General features: G+C 41.1%; 1 protein-coding gene across 1 annotated transcript; it reads right to left on the bottom strand.

Annotated features, from left to right (window-relative positions):
* Nucleotides 1-647: 647 nt before the first annotated feature.
* LOC137937283 (uncharacterized) lies at nucleotides 648-1,139 on the bottom strand. Its single transcript, XM_068782366.1, has one exon. It carries the CDS (start codon nucleotides 1,137-1,139, stop codon nucleotides 648-650), a length of 492 nt encoding a protein of 163 aa, XP_068638467.1.
* Nucleotides 1,140-19,664: the final 18,525 nt, after the last annotated feature.

The raw sequence follows: 19,664 nt of genomic DNA on the forward strand, positions 1-19,664 counted from the left end.
CCCAAAAGACCAGCCTATTAGGAGCGGAAGACATAGGTACTTAACCCAAGACCATAATAAGATCACTGGGTGACTCATTGTTAAGCTCCCTTGCCATGGATCGAGTCACCCAGCGATCTCCTCTTGGTTCCAGATTGGAAGACGTCCTTGAGGAAGAATTGGGATTTTTGGAATGCCCTATTGTTGAGAACAACCAAGATTTCGAAGGAAGCTTGCACCATGGACCTCGTTGAGAGAGAGAGAATCCGATCTCAGGATTAAACTAATGATCAATGTGTTAGGTTCCCTTGCCATGGATCATGTCACCCGACGTTCCCCTTTTGGTTCCAATGTTGAAGATGAAGAAAGAGGTGTTGTAGTTTTTGAATGTCAACTGGTTGCTGGTGATTTCATAGAGAGAAGGTGAGTCAGGGCGTGAGGAGAGTGGAGCTCCAAGGACATGAATTCTAATTAGTCTATTGGAATTAGTCTACTGAACTTGCTTGTTTGATGTCAAGTTTCTATCCTCCTTATAAACCAAGGAAGGGACACATACAAGTGGGCCAAGATTTGGCCAATTAACTTAACACAAAAATTACAAAAGTACTCCATGACTTTACCTGAATTTAACAACAATTAAGTCCTATGCCTAGCTTTGACTCTCGATGCTATGGAGTCCATAACATCACTCCCTTCCTGGAGAAAGAGCTTGTCTCAAGCTCAAAGTTTGGACAGAGTTCCCTGAATTCAGCCAACGACTGCCAAGAGGCCTCCACCGGGTCCGTCTCCGCCCAATGGACGAGCAGTTCCCAAAGATCATTAACTTTGCGAGCCTGGTAGACGTGAGCTGGAGTGGCCAGGATGCGACCATCATGAAGTGGTGGGAGAGGGGTGTGCAACAGTGGTGAATCGCCCTTGAACGGTTTCAACAGAGACACGTGGAATACATCATGAATATGGGCATCGATTGGTAACTGGAGATGGTAGGCAACACTGACGATATGCTCCAATATCTGAAAGGGCCCACAGTACTTGGGGGAAAGCTTGTGACGCTGAGATGTATGGAGAGACAATTGGTGGTACTTGTGAAGACGGAGCCATACATAATCGCCTGGGGCATAAGAGTGGTCACGGTGGGAATTGTCATAAGAGTTCTTCATGCGTCACTGAACCTGCAATAAGTTGTAGAGGATATGTGCCAACATGTTGTCCCGTTCTATCAAAGCCTGGTCGATAGAAGCCACACGTGAAGAGCCAGCAAGGTAAGAGACCAGGCGAGGGGGAGGTCTACCATAAACCACCTGAAAGGGGGTCATCTTGAGGGCTGAGTGGTAGGAAATGTTGTAGCAGAATTCAGCCCACGCAAGCCAGCGGACCCAAGTATTCGGATTATCGTCCACAAAGCAGCGCAAATACACCTCCAGTAGGCGGTTGACAACCTCTTTTTGCCCATCAGTCTAGGGGGTGGTAAGCAGAAGAGAAAGCCAGTTTGGTGCCCTATAGTCGAAAAAGCTCCTTCCAAAAGGAGTTAGAAAAAAAAACATCTCTGTCACTGGTGATGGTTTCCGGTAAGCCATGAAGGTGCACAATGTTGTCCATGAAAATCTGAGGTAAATGCACCGCTGTATATGGATGTGATAAAGCAATGATGTGGCCATACTTCGAGAAATGGCCCACCATGACCAGGATGGTAGACTTACAGGATGACTTTGGAAGACCCTCAATGAAGTCTATAGAGATCTTTGCCCAAACTTGAGTAGTTAATTGAAGGGGCTGCAGCAAACCTGCTGGTTGGAGAGTGTCGGTTTTGTTACGCTGACATACCTGGCACGCGGAGATGTAGTCAGCCACCATGCTCTTCATACCTTTCCAATAGAAGTCACGACTGAAGCGGAAGTAAGTGTGCTGCTGGCCTTCGTGAGTATTGTCGTGATAGGTGGAATAATGGTGGGCAGTAAGGGCGATGTGGCAGCCAGATAAATGCGCTGCTTGTATAGGAGGAGGCTGTCCTGGATGGTCCAACTGCTGTCCAACTACTGTTGTTCAATGCGTTGGCAGAGGGGGAGGAGGTTTGGGATATGCTGAATCTCATCCCGAATAGTGTTGAGCAGTAAGAAGCGGGGCTGACTGATGGCCAGGAGGTGGGGCTCTGGTGCCTGGCGGCGGGACAATGCATCGGCTCCTTTGTTGAGGTGACCCGGTTTGAACACTACCCGAAAGTGAGAAGCCCATCAATTTACTGAGTCAGTGTTGTTGAGGGGACATGGTAAGGTGTTGCTCTAGAAGGTACTTAAGGCTATAGTGGTCGGTACGGATAAGGAAGTGGTGACCTCAAAGATATGGCCTCCAATGCTGAATGGCCTTGGCTAAACCGATAAGTTCACACTCATAGGCAGCTAATTTTTGATGATGAAGGGCCAAGTGTCTGCTGAAATAGGCAATGGGATGTCTTTGCTGCTGTAAAACCGCCCCCGGATGCGTCATATTCAATAACAAAAAGATCCTCAAAATTCAAAAGTTGAAGCACAGAAGCTGATGCTAACGCAAGCTTGAGTTGAGCAAATGAGGATGCTACTACATCGTACCATGCGAATGCATTGTGTTTCATTAAGCACATTAGGGGTGCTGCTTGTTGACCGTAGTCGTGGATGAACTTGTGGTAGTACCCAGATAAACTCAAGAACCCTTTTAACTCCGTTGCTGAATGTAGAGTAGGCCAGTCCACAATGGCTTTCGAACTATCCACCTTGACGCCGGCGATAGAAATAACATGGCCCAAATAAGCTACCTTTGGAGCACCAAACAAGCATTTGGAGTGCTTGAGAAAGAGATGGTACGCACATAAGAGTTGAAACACCGTGCGCAAGTGCTGCATGTGGCTCTCCCAAGTGGCACTATAGATCAAAATATTGTCAAAGAAAACAAGGACATATTTCCGTAAAAGGGGCTGAAATACCTCGTTCATGAGGACTTGGAAGGTGGAGGGGGCGTTGGAGAGGCCAAATGGCATGACCAGAAACTCGAAGTGGCCATGGTGAGTACGGAATGCTGTCTTCTCCACGTCGGGCGGGTAGACTTGGATCTGATGGTACCCGAAACGCAAATCCAGTTTGGTAAATAAGTTGGCACCATGGAGCTCGTCCAAGAGCTCATCCACCACGGGGATCGGAAATTTGTCCTTGATAGGGTGTGTATTCAACTCTCTAAAGTCGACACAAAAGCGCCAAGTCTGATCTTTCTTGCACACTAACAGCACCGGAGAAGCACAAGGGGACCTGTTGGATTGAATAAGGCCTTGTTCGAGCATTTGCTGGCATTGCCTCTCAATTTCGTCATTTTTTAAGTGTGGATAGCGGTATGTCCAGACAACAACAGGCTCCGTTCCCAATTGGAGACATATACGATGGTCACAGATCCTGATGAGAGGAAGTGACTGAGGCTCCATAAATAAGTCCCCAAACTCGGTAATGAGGGATTGTAAGGCACTGCTGTCCAAGGTGGCTACCTGTAAGTGCTGGAGTGTGCAGTGGGAGGGGGCATGAGTGCCATGAAGAATGATGTCTTACTGTCCAGAAGTGAAGATCATCATTAAGCATGTGAAATCTCATAAAATCGGACCCAGTTGTTGAAGCCACTTGATATCCAAAACTATGACAAACCCGGCGAGAGGAATGACCAAGAAGTCTGCGACAAAGGGATGACCTTCAATATCAAACGGACTGCTGAACGTACTCCAATACTGGTAAGCTTCTCCCCATTTGCCACTGAAATCGAGAGGCCAGAGTTGTGTTGCATTGCTGTAGAATTTAGGATCTCATGAAAGGGACTTTAGATTAACAAGAAAGAAGAAGAAGAAGAAGAGAGAAGGAGAAGAGAGGAAGAAGAACGTGGAAGGAGAGAGTTTGGATTAAGGGAGAAGAGGGTTATGTCAAAAAGAAAAATGAGGCTGGATTAATTTGTGGGAGGAGAGTGCTTCAATGCCCTACCTCTTAGCCAATGCCTTTATTTATAGTTTTACAATGCCCTTAGGGCTACAACTTGATAAAACAAAAGACATAAAAGGAACATATATTTACACTTCTATGCCATCTTTATGAAAATTACCATATTTTACACATATGCCACTCTTTTGACGTGTGGGCTTCTTGTCTTGAGCTTGTGGGCTTGAGCCCATCTTCCAACACCCCCCCTCAAGCTGGAGGAAAAAACAAATACCCAGCTTGCCACATATAAATGATAGGATTTTAGATGTAACATGTTTTGTGAGAATATCAGCTACTTGCTCTTGAGATGATACATGTTTGAGAGAGATTATTCCAACTTGAAACTTCTCCCGTATAAAATGACAATCCACTTCAATATGTTTAGTTCTTTCATGAAAATTTGATTTGAAGTGATATGAATGGCTACTTGATTATCACAATGCAGATTCATGGACCCCTTTTTATAAAAACCTAGTTCGGTAAGAAGGGTCCTGATCCATAAAAGTTCACTTAAATTATGGGCCATAGTTCTGTATTCTACTTTGGGGCTAGATCTTGCAACCACATTTTGCTTCTTATTTTTCTATGTAACCAAGTTTCCCCCAACTAGAGTACAATATTCTATCATCAAGTGATCCAACCCAATCTGCATTTGAGAAGCCTTCTATGTTGAAGTGCCCATGTTTTTTATACAGAAATCCTCTTCCTGGAGCTCCTTTAGATAACGTAATATTCTCTCTAATGCTTGCCAATAGGTAATTTGTGGTTTGTGCATGAATTGACTCACCACACTTACAACATATGATATGTCTGGCCTAGTTACCGTGAGATAAATCAGTTTTCCACGAGTCTTTGATATTTGCCAATATCAATATCTTCTTCATTTGTGGCACATAATTTTACATTTGTAATCATAGGTGTGTCAATTGGTCTACAACCCTTCATTTCTATTTCTTCAAGGAGATCCAAGACATATTTCCTTTGAGACAATATTATCCCATGTTTGGATTGAAGAACTTCTATACCCAAAAAATATTTAAGCATACCAAGGTCTTTAGTCTTGAATTCCTGACATATCATCTGCTTCACCTCTTGTATGCTCAAAGCATCATCACCGGTTAAGATAATATCATCCATGTATATGGCCAAGAATATTTTCCCTTTGACTGTATCTTTATAATATATGGAATGATCAACTGAGCACCGATGAAAACCAAACCGTAGGAGTGCTTGACTAAATTTATCAAACCAAGCCCGAGGGGATTGCTTAAGCCCATATAAAGACTTTCTTAACCGGCATACTGAATCCCCCTCAACCACATAACCAAGTAGTTGAACCATATAAATTTTCTCACTGATATCACCATTTAAAAAAGCATTTTTAACATCCAACTGATAGACGACCCATGAGAAGTTAGCAGTAATAGATAAGATGATGCGTACCGAATTCAATTTTGCAACAGGAGAGAAGGTCTCCTCATAATCTATCCCATTGCACTGCGTATAGCCCTTAGCAACCATTCGATCTTTAAGACGAGCAATCGATCCATCCGGATTATGTTTCACCGAAAAAACCCATCGACAACCAACCTGTCTTTTACCTTTAGGAAGTGATGTTAAGTACCAGGTTTGGTTTTCGTATAAGGCGTGCATTTCTTCATCCATAGCCGCCTTCCATCATGGATGTCTCAGGGCCTCCTGATACGATTGTGGAACAGAAGTAGAAGAAAGCGACACAAGAAACTGAAAACACTCGGAAGACAAGCGATGGTGAGACATAAAATTTGAGATAGGATGCAAGGTAGTACATGAGCGACGTTCTTTGTTTAAAGATATAGGCCGAGTATCAAATTCAAGCCCATACATAGGAGGAGAAGGACTTACCTCGGGTGGATTCGACAACTCCACAGGTGAAGGTACGACTGTTCATTAGGGGATGGATCCACTTCAAGATTGAACGGCACAAGCGGACAAGGAGTAGTAGAAGGACAAGTCCATCATGGAGGAGCATCATGGGAGGAGTAGAAAGGAGTGTCCTCAAAGAAAGTCACATCCCTAGAGATAAACATTCTCTGAAGTGTAGGATTGTAACAAACATAACCTTTCTGGGTGCGAGAGTATCCCAAAAAAATGCACTTCATAGACCGAGGATCAAGTTTATTTTTATGTGGGGATGTAACATGAACAAAACACGTATATCCAAAAACTTTCAAAGGAAGAGAAAAAGGATCTTCACCATTAAATAACACAGAGTAAGGGGTTTTATGATGAAGGACTGATGAAGGTAACCTATTAATGAGAAAGCATGTTGTAAGTATAGCATGAGGCCAATAGAAATAGGGTACCTTCATGGAGTAGAGGGGGCCCCGAGCAACTTCAAGAAGATGACGATTCTTCCTTTCAGCAACACCATTTTGTTGAGGAGTATAGGCACATGATGTTTGATGGATAAACCCATTACTCTCACAAAATGATTTGAAGTCATGAGACATGTATTCCTTAGCACTATTAGATCTAAGGGTGGTTTGAATTTTCTTCCCAAATTGTGTCAAGACCATAGCATGAAAATTTTTAAACAAAGGAAGAATTTTGGAATGCTCTTTAAATAGATATAACCAAGTCACTCGAGTAAAATCATCAACAAAAATGAAAAAATATTTTACTTGGGAAATATTTGAGACACATAAAGGGCCCCATACATCAGAATGTATTAGATCAAATGGAGCAGTACTTGTAGTTGTAAGACGAGGAGAATATGCACTCCTGACAAGTTTACTTAATTGACAAACCTCACAACTGAAATTAAAAAAGTCCTTTTAAAGATGGAACCAAAGAACAAAGTGAAGGGGTAGACGAATGACCAAGTTGGTTGTGCCAAAGTTGGGCCTCAGATGTAGTGGACGATAATGCAGCTAATGGTGGAAGAGTGAAGTAGTACAAACCCCTCTTTTCATGGCCGCCACCTATCACCCACTTCGTAGTGAGATCCTGAAAGACACAAGAAGACAGTGAGAAGGTGATAGAGCAATTTAATTGTTTGGTCAATTGACTAACCGAGAGAAAATTTAAATGAAATTGAGGAACAAACAAACCAACTTGAAGGGGAATAGATGAAGTAAGAGAGGAGGAACCTTTGCCAAGGACTTTGGTTTAGGTACCATCAGCAATAGTAACGAATTTATGAGGATAACAAGAAGATAAGGACTGCAACAAGTGTTTGTTACCTGATAGATGTTCGGAGGCCCCGGAGTCGATGATCCAAGAGGAAGAGGAAGAAGAGGAAGAAAGCATACTTGAGGCAATAGTAGTGGCAGCAGTAGATGATGAATAATAGATGATTCTATGAAGGACTTCATTTTCTAAAATGCAGCATAGTCCTCAGCCGTAAGAGTCACATTTCCGGATGATGATTTAGCCTTATCTTCATTTTTCTCAACGTTAACCGAGACTGGGTTAGCTGTGGCCTAATCAGGCTTGCCATGAAGTTTCCAGCAGGATGCCACAAGGTGGTTCTAACGGCCACAATAAGTGCAAAGTTGAGGCTCAGTACAAAAAGAATTTGGACCATTCTACCACCTCTACTTTCAGCCCCTCTCATAGTTCGACCCACTCTCATATTTCTGCCCTGTCCTCGGGATGAGGAAGATGTTCCCTGATTGCCAGAGAACATCACCGATGGAGCATCAATAGGAGAAGGAGGGGATGGATCCGGTATCTGAAGTAATGTAGCACTAATATCATCGAAAGATGGAAGAGCAAAATAACTTAGAAGCTGAGTTTTGGCCACCTCAAGGTATGGTTTAATATTCGATAAGCAAATGGCTGCTGCCAAAGCTTCTCTTTGTCATTCTTGAATGGCAATATCAGTGGAATATGGCTGAGCTAGTTTCCATTCTTGAAGAAGACCTCGAAACTGTGCCAAAAATTCGTGAATATTATCTCCATGTTTCCTATGCAGCATATTTTGTAAGACATCATATATTTTTTGTAATGAAGCAGTGCTTGAGTAAAGCTTGGCAAAAGTGTCCCATATGTTCTTGGCGGTTTCCATGTGGACCACATTGTTGGCCACCTACTCTTCCATGCTATTAATGAGCAAACTTATCACCATGTTATCATCCTTAACCCACTTGTGGTAGGACACATCTTCTTCATCAATCGGAGGGGGAAAGTTAACAATGTGGCTCAAGAGGTCACGAGTAATAAGAACCCTCCGAACCGATTGTGACTAGTTCATGTAATTGGAGAGACCTCTAAGTGGAATTGTAGTAATACGGAGTATATCACTCTTATTACTATTGTATCCAATCTCCATGATGAGGCAAGTAAAATGTGGAGGTCAAGGGAAAAGGCCTTCTTCAAAGAACAATTACTCAATGTAATTTGAAGAACCCGTAGACCAAATCAATCACCAACAAAAGAGAACAAGAACCAATTTCTTTCACAAGGGCAAGCACCAAATTATCAACAAATTTGTGCCTTTAGAAAGTGATAAAAACATCCAGCCATCACTCAACTTCTCTTGTATTCATAAGAACAAAGAGAAGAAAGTAGATGCAACCGATTAGGCCTTAATCCAAACTCCAACACAAACGAGCAATAGAAAAAAATTTAAAGAAGATTTAACGACAAACCAAGACACTTGGAAGAGATTTATCTTCACCTCATGGGAGACTTCAACGTAAAAAAAAATTCAATTGTTGAAGTTAAAAAAAACGGAACTACAAAGGGTAAATGGCTGCTGGAATTTCATCAAACATATAATGGGCACCCAACAACATAACACAAACCCATGAGCAACCTTAAGTAGGAGAAAATACAACAACATGTACTGGAATTCTACCTCAAATGAGATGGATCCAAATTACATAAAGGTAATTGAATTTCACCCATCAATCTTAATAAGATGCAAACAACAAATGATCTTGATCACTCTTGTAATTGATTTACGAGTTAAGATTATAACATCAATTTAGTCATAGAAATAAATCTTTACAACATATAAAGATTTATCTTGAGTTGATGTGACTCAAAATTCAAGAAGTAAAGAAAAATAGTAAAAAGGAGTATGTAAATAAGAAAAAGAAACAAAAAAAACGTAAATAAGAAGAGCATGAACTTATCTCTTCATGATTGAACTCCTTTTACAACTTCTTGAACAAATTTCATAATAACTCCATGAAGAGATCCTAAAATCCTTGCTCTGATACCATGTAAAATTTAGGATCTCATGAAAAGAACTTTAGATCAACATGAAAGAAGAAGAAGAAGAAGAGAGAAGGAGAAGAGAAGAAGAAGAACGTGGAAGGAGAGAGTTTGGATTAAGGGAGAAGAGGGTTGCGTCAAAAAGAAAAATGAGGGCTGGATGAATTTGTGGAAAGAGAGGAGAGTGCTTCAATGCCCTACCTCTTAGCCAATGCCTTTATTTATAGTCTTACAATGCCCTTAGGGCTACAACTTGATAAAACAAAAGACATAAATGGAATACATATTTACACTTCTATGCCATCTTTAAGGAAAGTACCATATTTTACACTCCTTTGACGTGTGGGCTTCTTGTCTTGAGCTCGTGGGCTTGAGCTCATCTTCCAAGGCGTCTTCTGCCAATAGAGTCTCTCAAGATGCTCTGTTTGGTGTCCAATGTTTGGGCCAAATTCATGGCGTGGTCGAGATTGGGTGGGGCATGTAATTCAACTTCATGGTGGAGTGGCTCAACCGAACCAGTTGTGAACAAGGGAACATATTGGTTGGGGATAACCAAGTGAGAGGCACGGGCCAACTTTTCTTGGAAGGATTTCTGGTATTGTTCTATTGAGCTAGTTTGCTTGAGGTTGGCTAATTCTTCAAGAGGGTTGTGGTGGGCTGGGGGTCCGAACCACAACATACATGAAGCTTTGAAATACTCCCAATCAGACATAGGATTCTCGTTTTTGAACTGATGATACCACAGAAGTCACTTCATCGAACATGTAGAAGGCAGTAAGTGGAAGCCTTTCCTCGGGCTAGGTGCGTTGGTGCCAAAAGATCTGGTCGCACCTATGCAACCAAATGAGAGGGTCCGAAGACCCATCATACTTTGGGAAGTCCAATTTGGCAAATCTAGGCACCGATGAATGGCGTGGTCCTTGGACTCCCATTGCTAAAGGATGGGAATGACAGAATGGAGGGGGGGTGGCGGGATCTTGGACAGTGGTTGGATAGGGGGAGAGGAGACATGTCCGTGCTGGGCAGTAGGGCGAGGAGAGGCTTTGTCTATCTTAACCACCTGGAGTTGGATAGTGTCATTGAGTGAAAGAATTTGCTGCAGCATGGAGTCAAGCTGGGCCTGCATTCCCACATGATTTTTCTCCACCAAATTTCGGATTTCAGCAAGGGAAGAGAAATCACCAACGGTGGACCTGTCTGATACGTTGTTAGGTTCCCTTTCCATGGATCGTGTCACCCAACGTTCCCCTCTTGGTTCCAGTGTTGAAGCTGAAGAAAGAGGTGTTGTAGTTTCTGAACGTCAACTAGTTGTTGGTGATTTCAGAGAGAGAAGGTGAGTGAGGGCATGAGGAGAGGACGTGAATTCTAATTAGTCTACTGGAATTAGTCTACTTAAATTGCTTGTTTGATTTCAAGTTTCCATCCTCCTTATAAACCAAGGATGGGACGCATACAAGTGGGCCAAGATTTGGCCAATTAACTTGACGCAAAAATTACAAAAGTACTCCATGACTTGACCTAAATTTAACAACAATTAAGTCCTATGCCTAGCCGTGACTCTCGATGCTATGGAGTCCATAACACGATGCTTAATTTTCTTCAAGCTGCCATCCCCCATATAAGAGGAGGCTAGGGTTCGAGTACAATGCAAAGGCCAATAACAAAGGTTCTGAAAGGACAAAAAATTACATCTAAGCCAACCAAGTGTTTAAGCCAGAAAATTAAATGGTTCACCCACGATGTCTACTAATTGCTCGACTAGCTATGGAGTCCTTAACATATACATGGGTTGGTAGTTTATGTTTGTTGAATTTAGGACCCCATGTTAAGAACCTCGAGCAAAATAAGAGAGGCAGAAGAGAAGGAAGAGAGAAGAGAAGAAAAGGAGAGAGTAAAGAGGGAACTCAGGTAGAGAAAAAGAAAAGAAAAGAGAGAGGGAGAGCCTTTAGGCTAAAAGAGAGAGTTTGGTGCTCTACCCAAGCCAAGGGCATCTATTTATAGTTTTTGAGAGAAATTTACAATATCTATAATGCCCTTAAGGCTACAAACTTTACATGAGAAAGGACATAAGTACACATGTTCACCTAGACTAATTACACCCTTGTACCATCTTTATGAGGTGACACCTTATTTACCATCATGCTACCCCTCTAGCATGTGTGGGCTTGGGCCTATCTTCTTACACTCTCCCTCAAGCTAGGGGTGAGAAAACATCGTAAATGCCCAGTTTGCTACAAATGATAGATATGATTTTGTGAGTGACTGGATTTGTGAGGATGTCTACAACTTGTCTTTGTGAGGAGATATGTCTAAGGGAGCTTAACAACGGTTTTGATGTATAATAATCTCAAACCATAACATTCCATCACTCTATAAAAAACAAAGTATTAACCTCTACTTTATCTTAGCTAGATAGATGTGTAATATTTCACTATAACAGAAATGGAGATGGAATCTACAGACAGGAATCAAAAATAGCTAATTCAACACACTTTTCATTGCTTTAAACTTGCACTCTACAAAATATTTATTACTGTTATTACAAGATTAAGGATAGAAATAAATTTTTGTTATTGATTAGTAAACAAATAAAATAACCAAACTTACTTGTCTATAAAATAAATGGAGAAATCATTTTCTACCACTAATAGTCAATAATTGTCCCTCATTTGAACATTTTTCTAAATGATAAGATAAAAACATTGACTTTAAAAAATTTCAGTTATAAATTGTTTATGTAATTTTTTTATCGATAATAGTATATATTTTTTGGCAAATTTTGAGTTTTGCCACTAATAGGTAACATTTTTCTGCGAAATTTAAATTTTGATGCTAAATGATAAGACATTGCTTATGTGGTAAATAAGTTATTCCAGTTTATGCATTGCCCTACTACTGACCATTGGGATGTTGTCAAGCGATTTTTGCATTATCTATGTGGGACTCTGGATCAAGGTATCGTAATACTTCAACAATCTTTTTTATCTCTCCAAGCATTCTTTGATGCTGATTGGGAGGAAAATAAGGATGATTTCACTTCCACCGGTGCCTATCTTGTTTATCTAGGTTGCAATTCTATCTCTTGGAGTTCTAAGAAGTAAAGGACTGTGACTCGATCCTCTTCTGAGGCAGAATATCGAGTTGTTGCAACCACTGCAGCTAAGATCTGTTGGATCTGCTCTCTTCTCACTGAACTTGGTGTTCTTCTTCTGTGACAACATGTGCTTTATTGTGGCAATATAGGTGCTATAAATCTGTTCTCCAATCCATTCTTTCATTTGCACATGAAAAATGTAACTTTGCATTATCACTTCATTCGAGAACAAGTTCAGATTGGTGCTCTTTGGGTTACTCATGTCTCCTCTACTGATCACTTAGCATATGCTCTCAACAAACCACTTCCATGAACACGGTTCTTATTTTTGAAGACCAAAATTGGACTCTCCTCTCATAGCTCCATCTTGCGGGGGCATGATAAAGATAAAGACGATATAGATGAAGATAAGAGAGATAAAGATAAGAGCTGATAGAATTTGAGATTATCTCAAATTGTAACTATGAAGCAATATAACTCTTCCTATTGATAATGCATATCATATAAATGTAAGACGATTCATGAACTGTCACCTAGACGGTTCACGAACCGTCACTTAAGTGACCCATCCATCGTCTGTTTTTCATTGATGGTGGTCACCGATTACAACCTTACAGTTTTCCATTGGTTTGGTGTTCTCCTTTGGTCTAGCAGAGACATGCCCAAACATTGCCTTTGACGACTTCTGTGATAGACGAGAAAACGTTGTTCACTCTGTTCGCCGGAGATGAAGACGTCAAATGCCTGGAATTGATGCCATGTCAGAAGGTATGTTCATGAGTTTCATTTATGTTTTTATTGAAAAATTCATGATATAAAGATCCCATATGTGGTATCAGAGCTCCCCTCTATTATGGAGTCATTTCCGTGGAGAGCAGCTTTCTGTGTACGCTGCGAGCACCGGTGTTGTGGAGGCAACCGACATCTCGCTCATCACTGTGCATCGCCATCAGACGACGGTGGCAGACGTTCCACAGATGGCCACCTATGGAAGCTGAGTGTCCTCTCTGCGCATGGCTGGAGGTTGAAGACGACCATCGCTCGTTCCAACTCGTTGAAGTGAGTCACCTGAAAGAAGACCGAGGCGACTTGGTTCTTAAAATCCATTTTTTTTGCACCAGCGGGGATTTGAACCCACGCGCAAGATTTGCAATTTGGCGCACTGACCATTAGGCCATCTGCTTTCATGTGTTGTCCTTGGATACACATGTAATATATATTTTAAATTGCAGTAAACTTAGTAATCTATTTTTATGCAATTTCAATTCTTGTGCAAAATTTATTTAGGTTTTATGCATACTTCAGTTTTTTATGCATATTTTATGTTGACCTAAGTATAAGGATTAGTAATTGACATCAATTGTAGTCAATTATTTTTATGTCATATTTTTGGTCTACATTTGAATAATTGACTAATTGCCATAGCATTCTTAAATAAGCAAATTTCTAGTGACATTAAGTTTAGTCACATAAAGTTGATGACATAAAAATTTTGATTAATCATGGAGATATAATAATTTAACCCCATAGGGTAAATGTTATATTTAAGTGATTAATTGTGCATGCACATATTGTTATATACTGTGCATATTTTGTTGATTTTTCAATTGTGAAAATTTTTATTTAGGTTTTATGCATACATCAGTTTTTTATACATATTTTATGTTGACCTAATTGTAAGGATTATTAATTGACATTCATTTTAGTCAATTATTTTTAGGTCATATTTTTTGTATACATTTGAATAATTGAGTAATTTCTACAACATTCTTAATTATGCAAATGTCTAATGACATTAAGTTTAGTCACATAAAGTTAATGACATAAAAAAATTATGATTAATCATGGATATATAATTAATTTAACCCCACAGGGTAAATATTATTTTTAAGTGATTAATCAGGATGAGAAAGAAATATTTAAAAAAACAAAAAAAAATCTAAATTGCCTATAGGACTAGAATATTCTTTTACAAACAAATTTTTCGTCCCATCGTAAAGAGACATAAATCGCATATGTCTTATAATCTAAGCCCACAGAAAAGATGATAATAATACGTTGATTTATTTGTTTGAATGATTTACATGGGTAAATATTCAAAAATTTTGGCTTCATTACACGTTTAGTAAGCTTGTTGTCAGTTTTGTAGTTCTTCAAACTTTGTCTATCCCATATTGTTCCCCTAAATGGAGAAAATTATATTGAGTGGAAGGAGAAACTTCTCCTGTTTTTAGGGAGCATGGATATTGACTTCGCACTTCGAATCTAAGAATGCAAGGTTCTTTGAAAATGATGAGATTAGTGGAAGTAGCCAATCTCGAAACTTAGTTTTTTGAGGAACATACAACTCCTCCACATGATTCTACACCTTTGCATAGATTGGTTGTTGTTCATGATAATCTTCAGGATTTGATTATTCAAGTACAACCACTAGTTGAAGAACCATCTCATCATGAGGATAATCCTATAGATCCGGTTACTCAACATTCTTAACCTGAAAATATTGAAGTACCATTAAGAATATATTTGAGAGTTAGGAAACCTACAATCTCTTTAGAATATGAAGTGTACTTTCAAGAGTCTGACATGGACATTTGTGTTGAAGATGATCTTATTACATTTTCACCAGCCATTAGTGGATAAACATCCACATTATGGAATGATGTCATGAAGGAAGAGTTGAATTCAATTGCTAAAAACCAAGTCTGGGATCTAGTTGAGTTGCCTAAAGGGGGGGGGGGAACCATTGGCTATAAATGGGTTTTTGAAAGCAAAATAAGCTCTTTAGGAAATATTGAAAGATATAAGGCAAGACTTGTAGCCAAAGGATTTACTCAACATGAAGGAATTGATTATAGCGAAACTTTTTCTCCTGTTTCAAAGTAGGATTCAGATAATCATGACATTAGTAGCTCATTTTGATATGGAGTTACATCAAATGGATGTGAAAATGGCTTTCCTTAATGGACAACCTAGAAGAAGAGGTTTACATGAAGCAACCTGAAGGTTTCATTTCAGAGGCGATGATCAATTGGTTTGTATACTTAAAAAATCTATATATGGACTAAAACTAGCCTCCCATCAGTGATATTTAAAATTTCATGATGTTATTTCTTACTTTTAATTTTATGGAGAATATCATGGATCAATGTATATATAATTTTCTTAATCCTATATGTAGATGATATTCTACTTGCTTCAAGTGATTGAGGATTACTTCATGAGGTCAAACAATTTCTCTCGATGAAATTTGATATGAAGGATTTGGGCGAAGCTTCTTATGTCATAGGCATAAAGATTGATAGAGATAGATCCCAAGGGACATTAGGATTGTCTCAAGAAGCCTATATCAACAAAATTCTAGAGAGATATCATATGAATAATTGCACATCTAGTGTTGCACCTATTGTCAAAGGTGACAAATTAAGTTTGGAACAAAGTCTACAAAATAGTTTAGAGAGGGAACAATGAAAAATATTCCATATGCTTCTATAGTTGGGAGTTTAATGTATGCTATGGTTGTTAAACATCTAGCCAATACTACCCAAAAGACCGGCCTAGTAGGTAGCAGAAAGCCAAGTACTTAACCCAGGACCATAACATCACATCCCACCTTCACGAGCCGATGACCACGGTAGCCCACTCTAGCGACAACCCACTCTAGTGATGACTGACTCTAGCGACACCGCTAGGTCACCCCCTTCGTGAGGTCGCCCCCTCTAGGACTTGAACTCGCGACATGGGTGCCCGTTTTGATACCAAATGTTAAGCACCTAGCCAATACTACCCAAAAGACTGGCCTGGTAGGTAGCAGAAAGCCAAGTACTTAACCCAAGACCATTACATCCAGGAGCTCCTCCACTACCAGAATAGGAAACTTATCCTTCATGGTCTGAGCATTTAATTCCCTATAATCGATACAAAATATCCACGTGCCATCATGTTTCTTCACGAGCAAGACGGGTGAAGAGAAAGAGGATCAACTGCAGTGAATAAGGCCCTGTTGTAACATAGCCTGACACTATCGCTTGATTTCATCCTTCTGTAGGTGGGGATACCGGTATGGGCGAATGACCACCACATCAGAACCCGGTTTTAAATAGATCCTATGGTCGTAGTGTCTCAAGGGAGGCAATCTGAAAGGCTCATGGAAGAGGTTGGAGAACTCATCAAGAAGATTTTTAATAGTGTTGTCCGGTTGGTCCTGTGTGTGTATGGTATGAAGGTGGGGGGGTTTGTCCACCTGGCTGCCCTATAATAGCACTTGGCGGGCGCTCAATACAAAGCTCATAGTTAAAGTAGAGAAGTCCCACAGTATGGGTCCCAATGTTTGTAACCATTTGATGCCTAACACCATATCAAATCTTGCCAAAGTTATGGCAAAAAATTCTGAATGAAGGAAAGTAGTACCAATGGAAAATTTTACCGCTTTGCTGATCCCGTAGCTAGGGACTTTCTCCCCATTGGCCATTGAAACTGTCGCTGTTGGGTGTGGAAGGATCTGTAACTGAAGATGCTGAGCAACTGTCAAGCTAAGAAAATTGTGTGTACTTCCTTAATCCACTAATCTCACAAGTTCCTGGTCGAGGACTCGAGCTCTGCCTTGCATAGTTTTGGCAGATTTCTGCCCAGTAATGGCATGCAAAGAGATGGCTGGTGGTTCCTCCTCAATAATATCATCACTATATTCTGTATCCCCTATTTCATCCACTTTGAGCCAGAACAACCTTTTACATTGGTGACATGCCTTGTACGGTTCACAATTTTAGCACAAATTCTTGGACCTCCTTTCCGCCATCTCAAAACTTGTTAATTTTTTTATATACTGATGTGGGGAATTACTAGAGTGCATGTTGGCTGCCAGAGTAGTACTCGGATTGTTTCTGGGAGATGGTAATGCTGGATGTGGCACCTAAGGAGAAGTATTTTGTCACCTTTGCCAATTGGAGGAAGTGTTTCGGTCCCCTTGACAAACTGGCCTACGATGCTACAGTCATTGCCGTTGTTCCATTGCTCGTGCTAAATTCATTGCCCGAGCCAAATCTGAAGGGGAATGAAGTTCCAACTCTAACCTCAGAGATTCAGTGAAGCCTGTTGTAAATAAGTGGACCTGCTGGTCGACTCGTACCAATCGACCAGTGCGAGCCAATTTTTCTTGGAACTATTTTTGATATAGTTCAACAAACCTAGTTTGTCTCAATAGGACTAATCTCCCAAGGAGTTTCTGTGGGCGGGAGGGCCAAATTGAATTGTGCATATTTGGGACACGTGTACTAAGTTATATTCTAGTATGACTTCTTTATAAAATTTATTTGATGTATTGCAAAACATGCTCAATATTAAGCAAGGAGAAAATATTCATGAATTTTTGGCTCAGTTTTGGGGTCGCTTCAAGAGTGGAAGATCACTCAACCATACTCCACCGACATTTCAGTTCAAGTGAGGCAAAAGGAAGCTTTGGTGGCAGCAATTTGTTTGACAAATATCAAGTCATACCTTTAAGTTGCTAAGACTCAACTTCTTTGCTCCTCCGTACTACCGTCTTTTGATGAAGTAAGTGCCACATTGCTATGAATCACTGATCCAAATCTTAATTCAAATAATGATGTGTTAGGTTCCCTTGCCATGGATCGTGTCACCTGGCATTCCCCTTTTGGTTCCAGTGTTGAAGACGAATAAAGAGGTGTTGTAGTTTCTGAACGTCAACTGGTTGCTGGTGATTTCAGAGAGAGTGAGGGGGTGAGGAGAGTGGAGCTCCAAGGACGTGAATTCTAATTAGTCTACGGGAGTCAGTCTACTGAAATTTCTTGTTTGATTTCAAGTTTTCGTCCTCCTTATAAACCAAGGAAGGGACGCATACAAGTAGGCCTAGATTTGGCCAATTAACTTGATGTAAAAATTACAAAAGTACTCCATGACTTAACCTGAATTTAACAACAATGAAGTCCTATGCCTAGCCGTGACTCTCGATGGTATAGAGTCAATAACATCACTCCCCTCATGGAGAAAGAGCTTGTCCTCAAGCTAAAAGTCTGGAAAGAGTTACCTTAATTCAGCCAACGCCTGCCAAGAGGCCTCCATCGGGTCCGTCTCCGCCCAATGGACGAGCAGTTGCAAACGATCATTAACTTTGTGAGCCTGGTAGACGTGAGCTGAAGTGGGCAGGATGTGGCCATCGCGAAGTGGAGGGAGAGGGGTATGCAATAGTGGTGAATCGCCCTGGAACGGTTTCAACAGAGACACGTGGAATACATCATGAATATGGGCATCGACTGGTAACTGGGGACGATAGGCGACGCTGCCGATATGCTCCAATATCTAAAAGGGCTCAAAGAACTTGAGGGATGCTTAGATGCATGGAGGGACAATTGGTGGTACTTATGAAGATGGAGTCATACATAATCACATGGGGCATAAGAGTGGTCATGGTGGGCTTTGTCATAAGAGTTCTTCATGCGCGACTGAGCCCACAATAAGTTGTCACAGATATGTGCCAGCATGCTGTCCCGTTCCATCAAAGCCTGGTCGATGGCAGCCACATGTGCAGCAAGGTGGGAGACCAGGCGAGGGGGAGGTCTACCATAAACCACCTGAAAGGGGACCATCTTGAGGGTGGAGTAGTAGGAAGTGTTGTAGCAGAATTCGGCCCACACAAGCCAGCGGACCCAAGTCTTCGGATTATCGCCCACAAAGCAGCGCAAATATACCTCCAGTGTGCGGTTGACAACCTCTATTTTCCCAACAGTCTGGGGATGGTAAGCAGAAGATAAAGCCAGTTTGGTGCCCTGTAGTTGGAAAAACTCCTTCTAAAAGGTGCTAGTAAAAAGAGCATCTCTGTCACTGGTGATGGTTTTTGGTGAGCCATGAAGGTGCACAATGTTGTCCATGAACATCTGAGCTAAATGCACCGCTGTATATGGATGTGATAAAGCAATGAAATGGCCGCACTTCGAGAAACGGTCCACCACGACCAGGATGGTAGACTTACAAGATGACTTTGGAAGACTCTCAATGAAGTCCATAGAGATCTCTGCCCAAACTTGAGTTGGTAATTGAAGGGGCTGCAGCAAACCTGCTGGTTGGAGAGTATCGGTTTTTTTGCGCTGACATACCTAGCACGCGGAGACATAGTCAGCCACCATGCTCTTCATACCTTTCCAATAGAAGTCACGACTCAAGCGAAAGTAAGTGCGCTGCTGGCCTTCGTGAGTACCATCGTGATAGGTGGCAATAATGGTGGGCAGTAAGGGCGATGTGGCAGCCAGATAAATGCGCTGCTTGTATAGGAGGAGGCTGTCCTGGATGGCCCAACTGCTGTCCAACTACTGCTGTTCAATGCGCTGGCAGAGGGCGAGGAGGTCTGGGATATGCTGAATCTCATCTGAATAGTGTTGAGCAGTAAG

The sequence above is a fragment of the Aristolochia californica genome, unplaced genomic scaffold (genome assembly GCF_029961685.1).
Source record: "Aristolochia californica isolate CCGP_79_NKW_82.1479 unplaced genomic scaffold, dmAriCali1.0.hap1 SCAF_7, whole genome shotgun sequence".
In the NCBI taxonomy this organism is placed as follows: Eukaryota; Viridiplantae; Streptophyta; class Magnoliopsida; order Piperales; family Aristolochiaceae; genus Aristolochia; species Aristolochia californica.

Bases quoted from the DNA above. Each gene is read 5' to 3' on its own strand.
- LOC137937283 (XM_068782366.1), bottom strand. From the start codon at position 1,139: ATGAAGAACTCTTATGACAATTCCCACCGTGACCACTCTTATGCCCCA.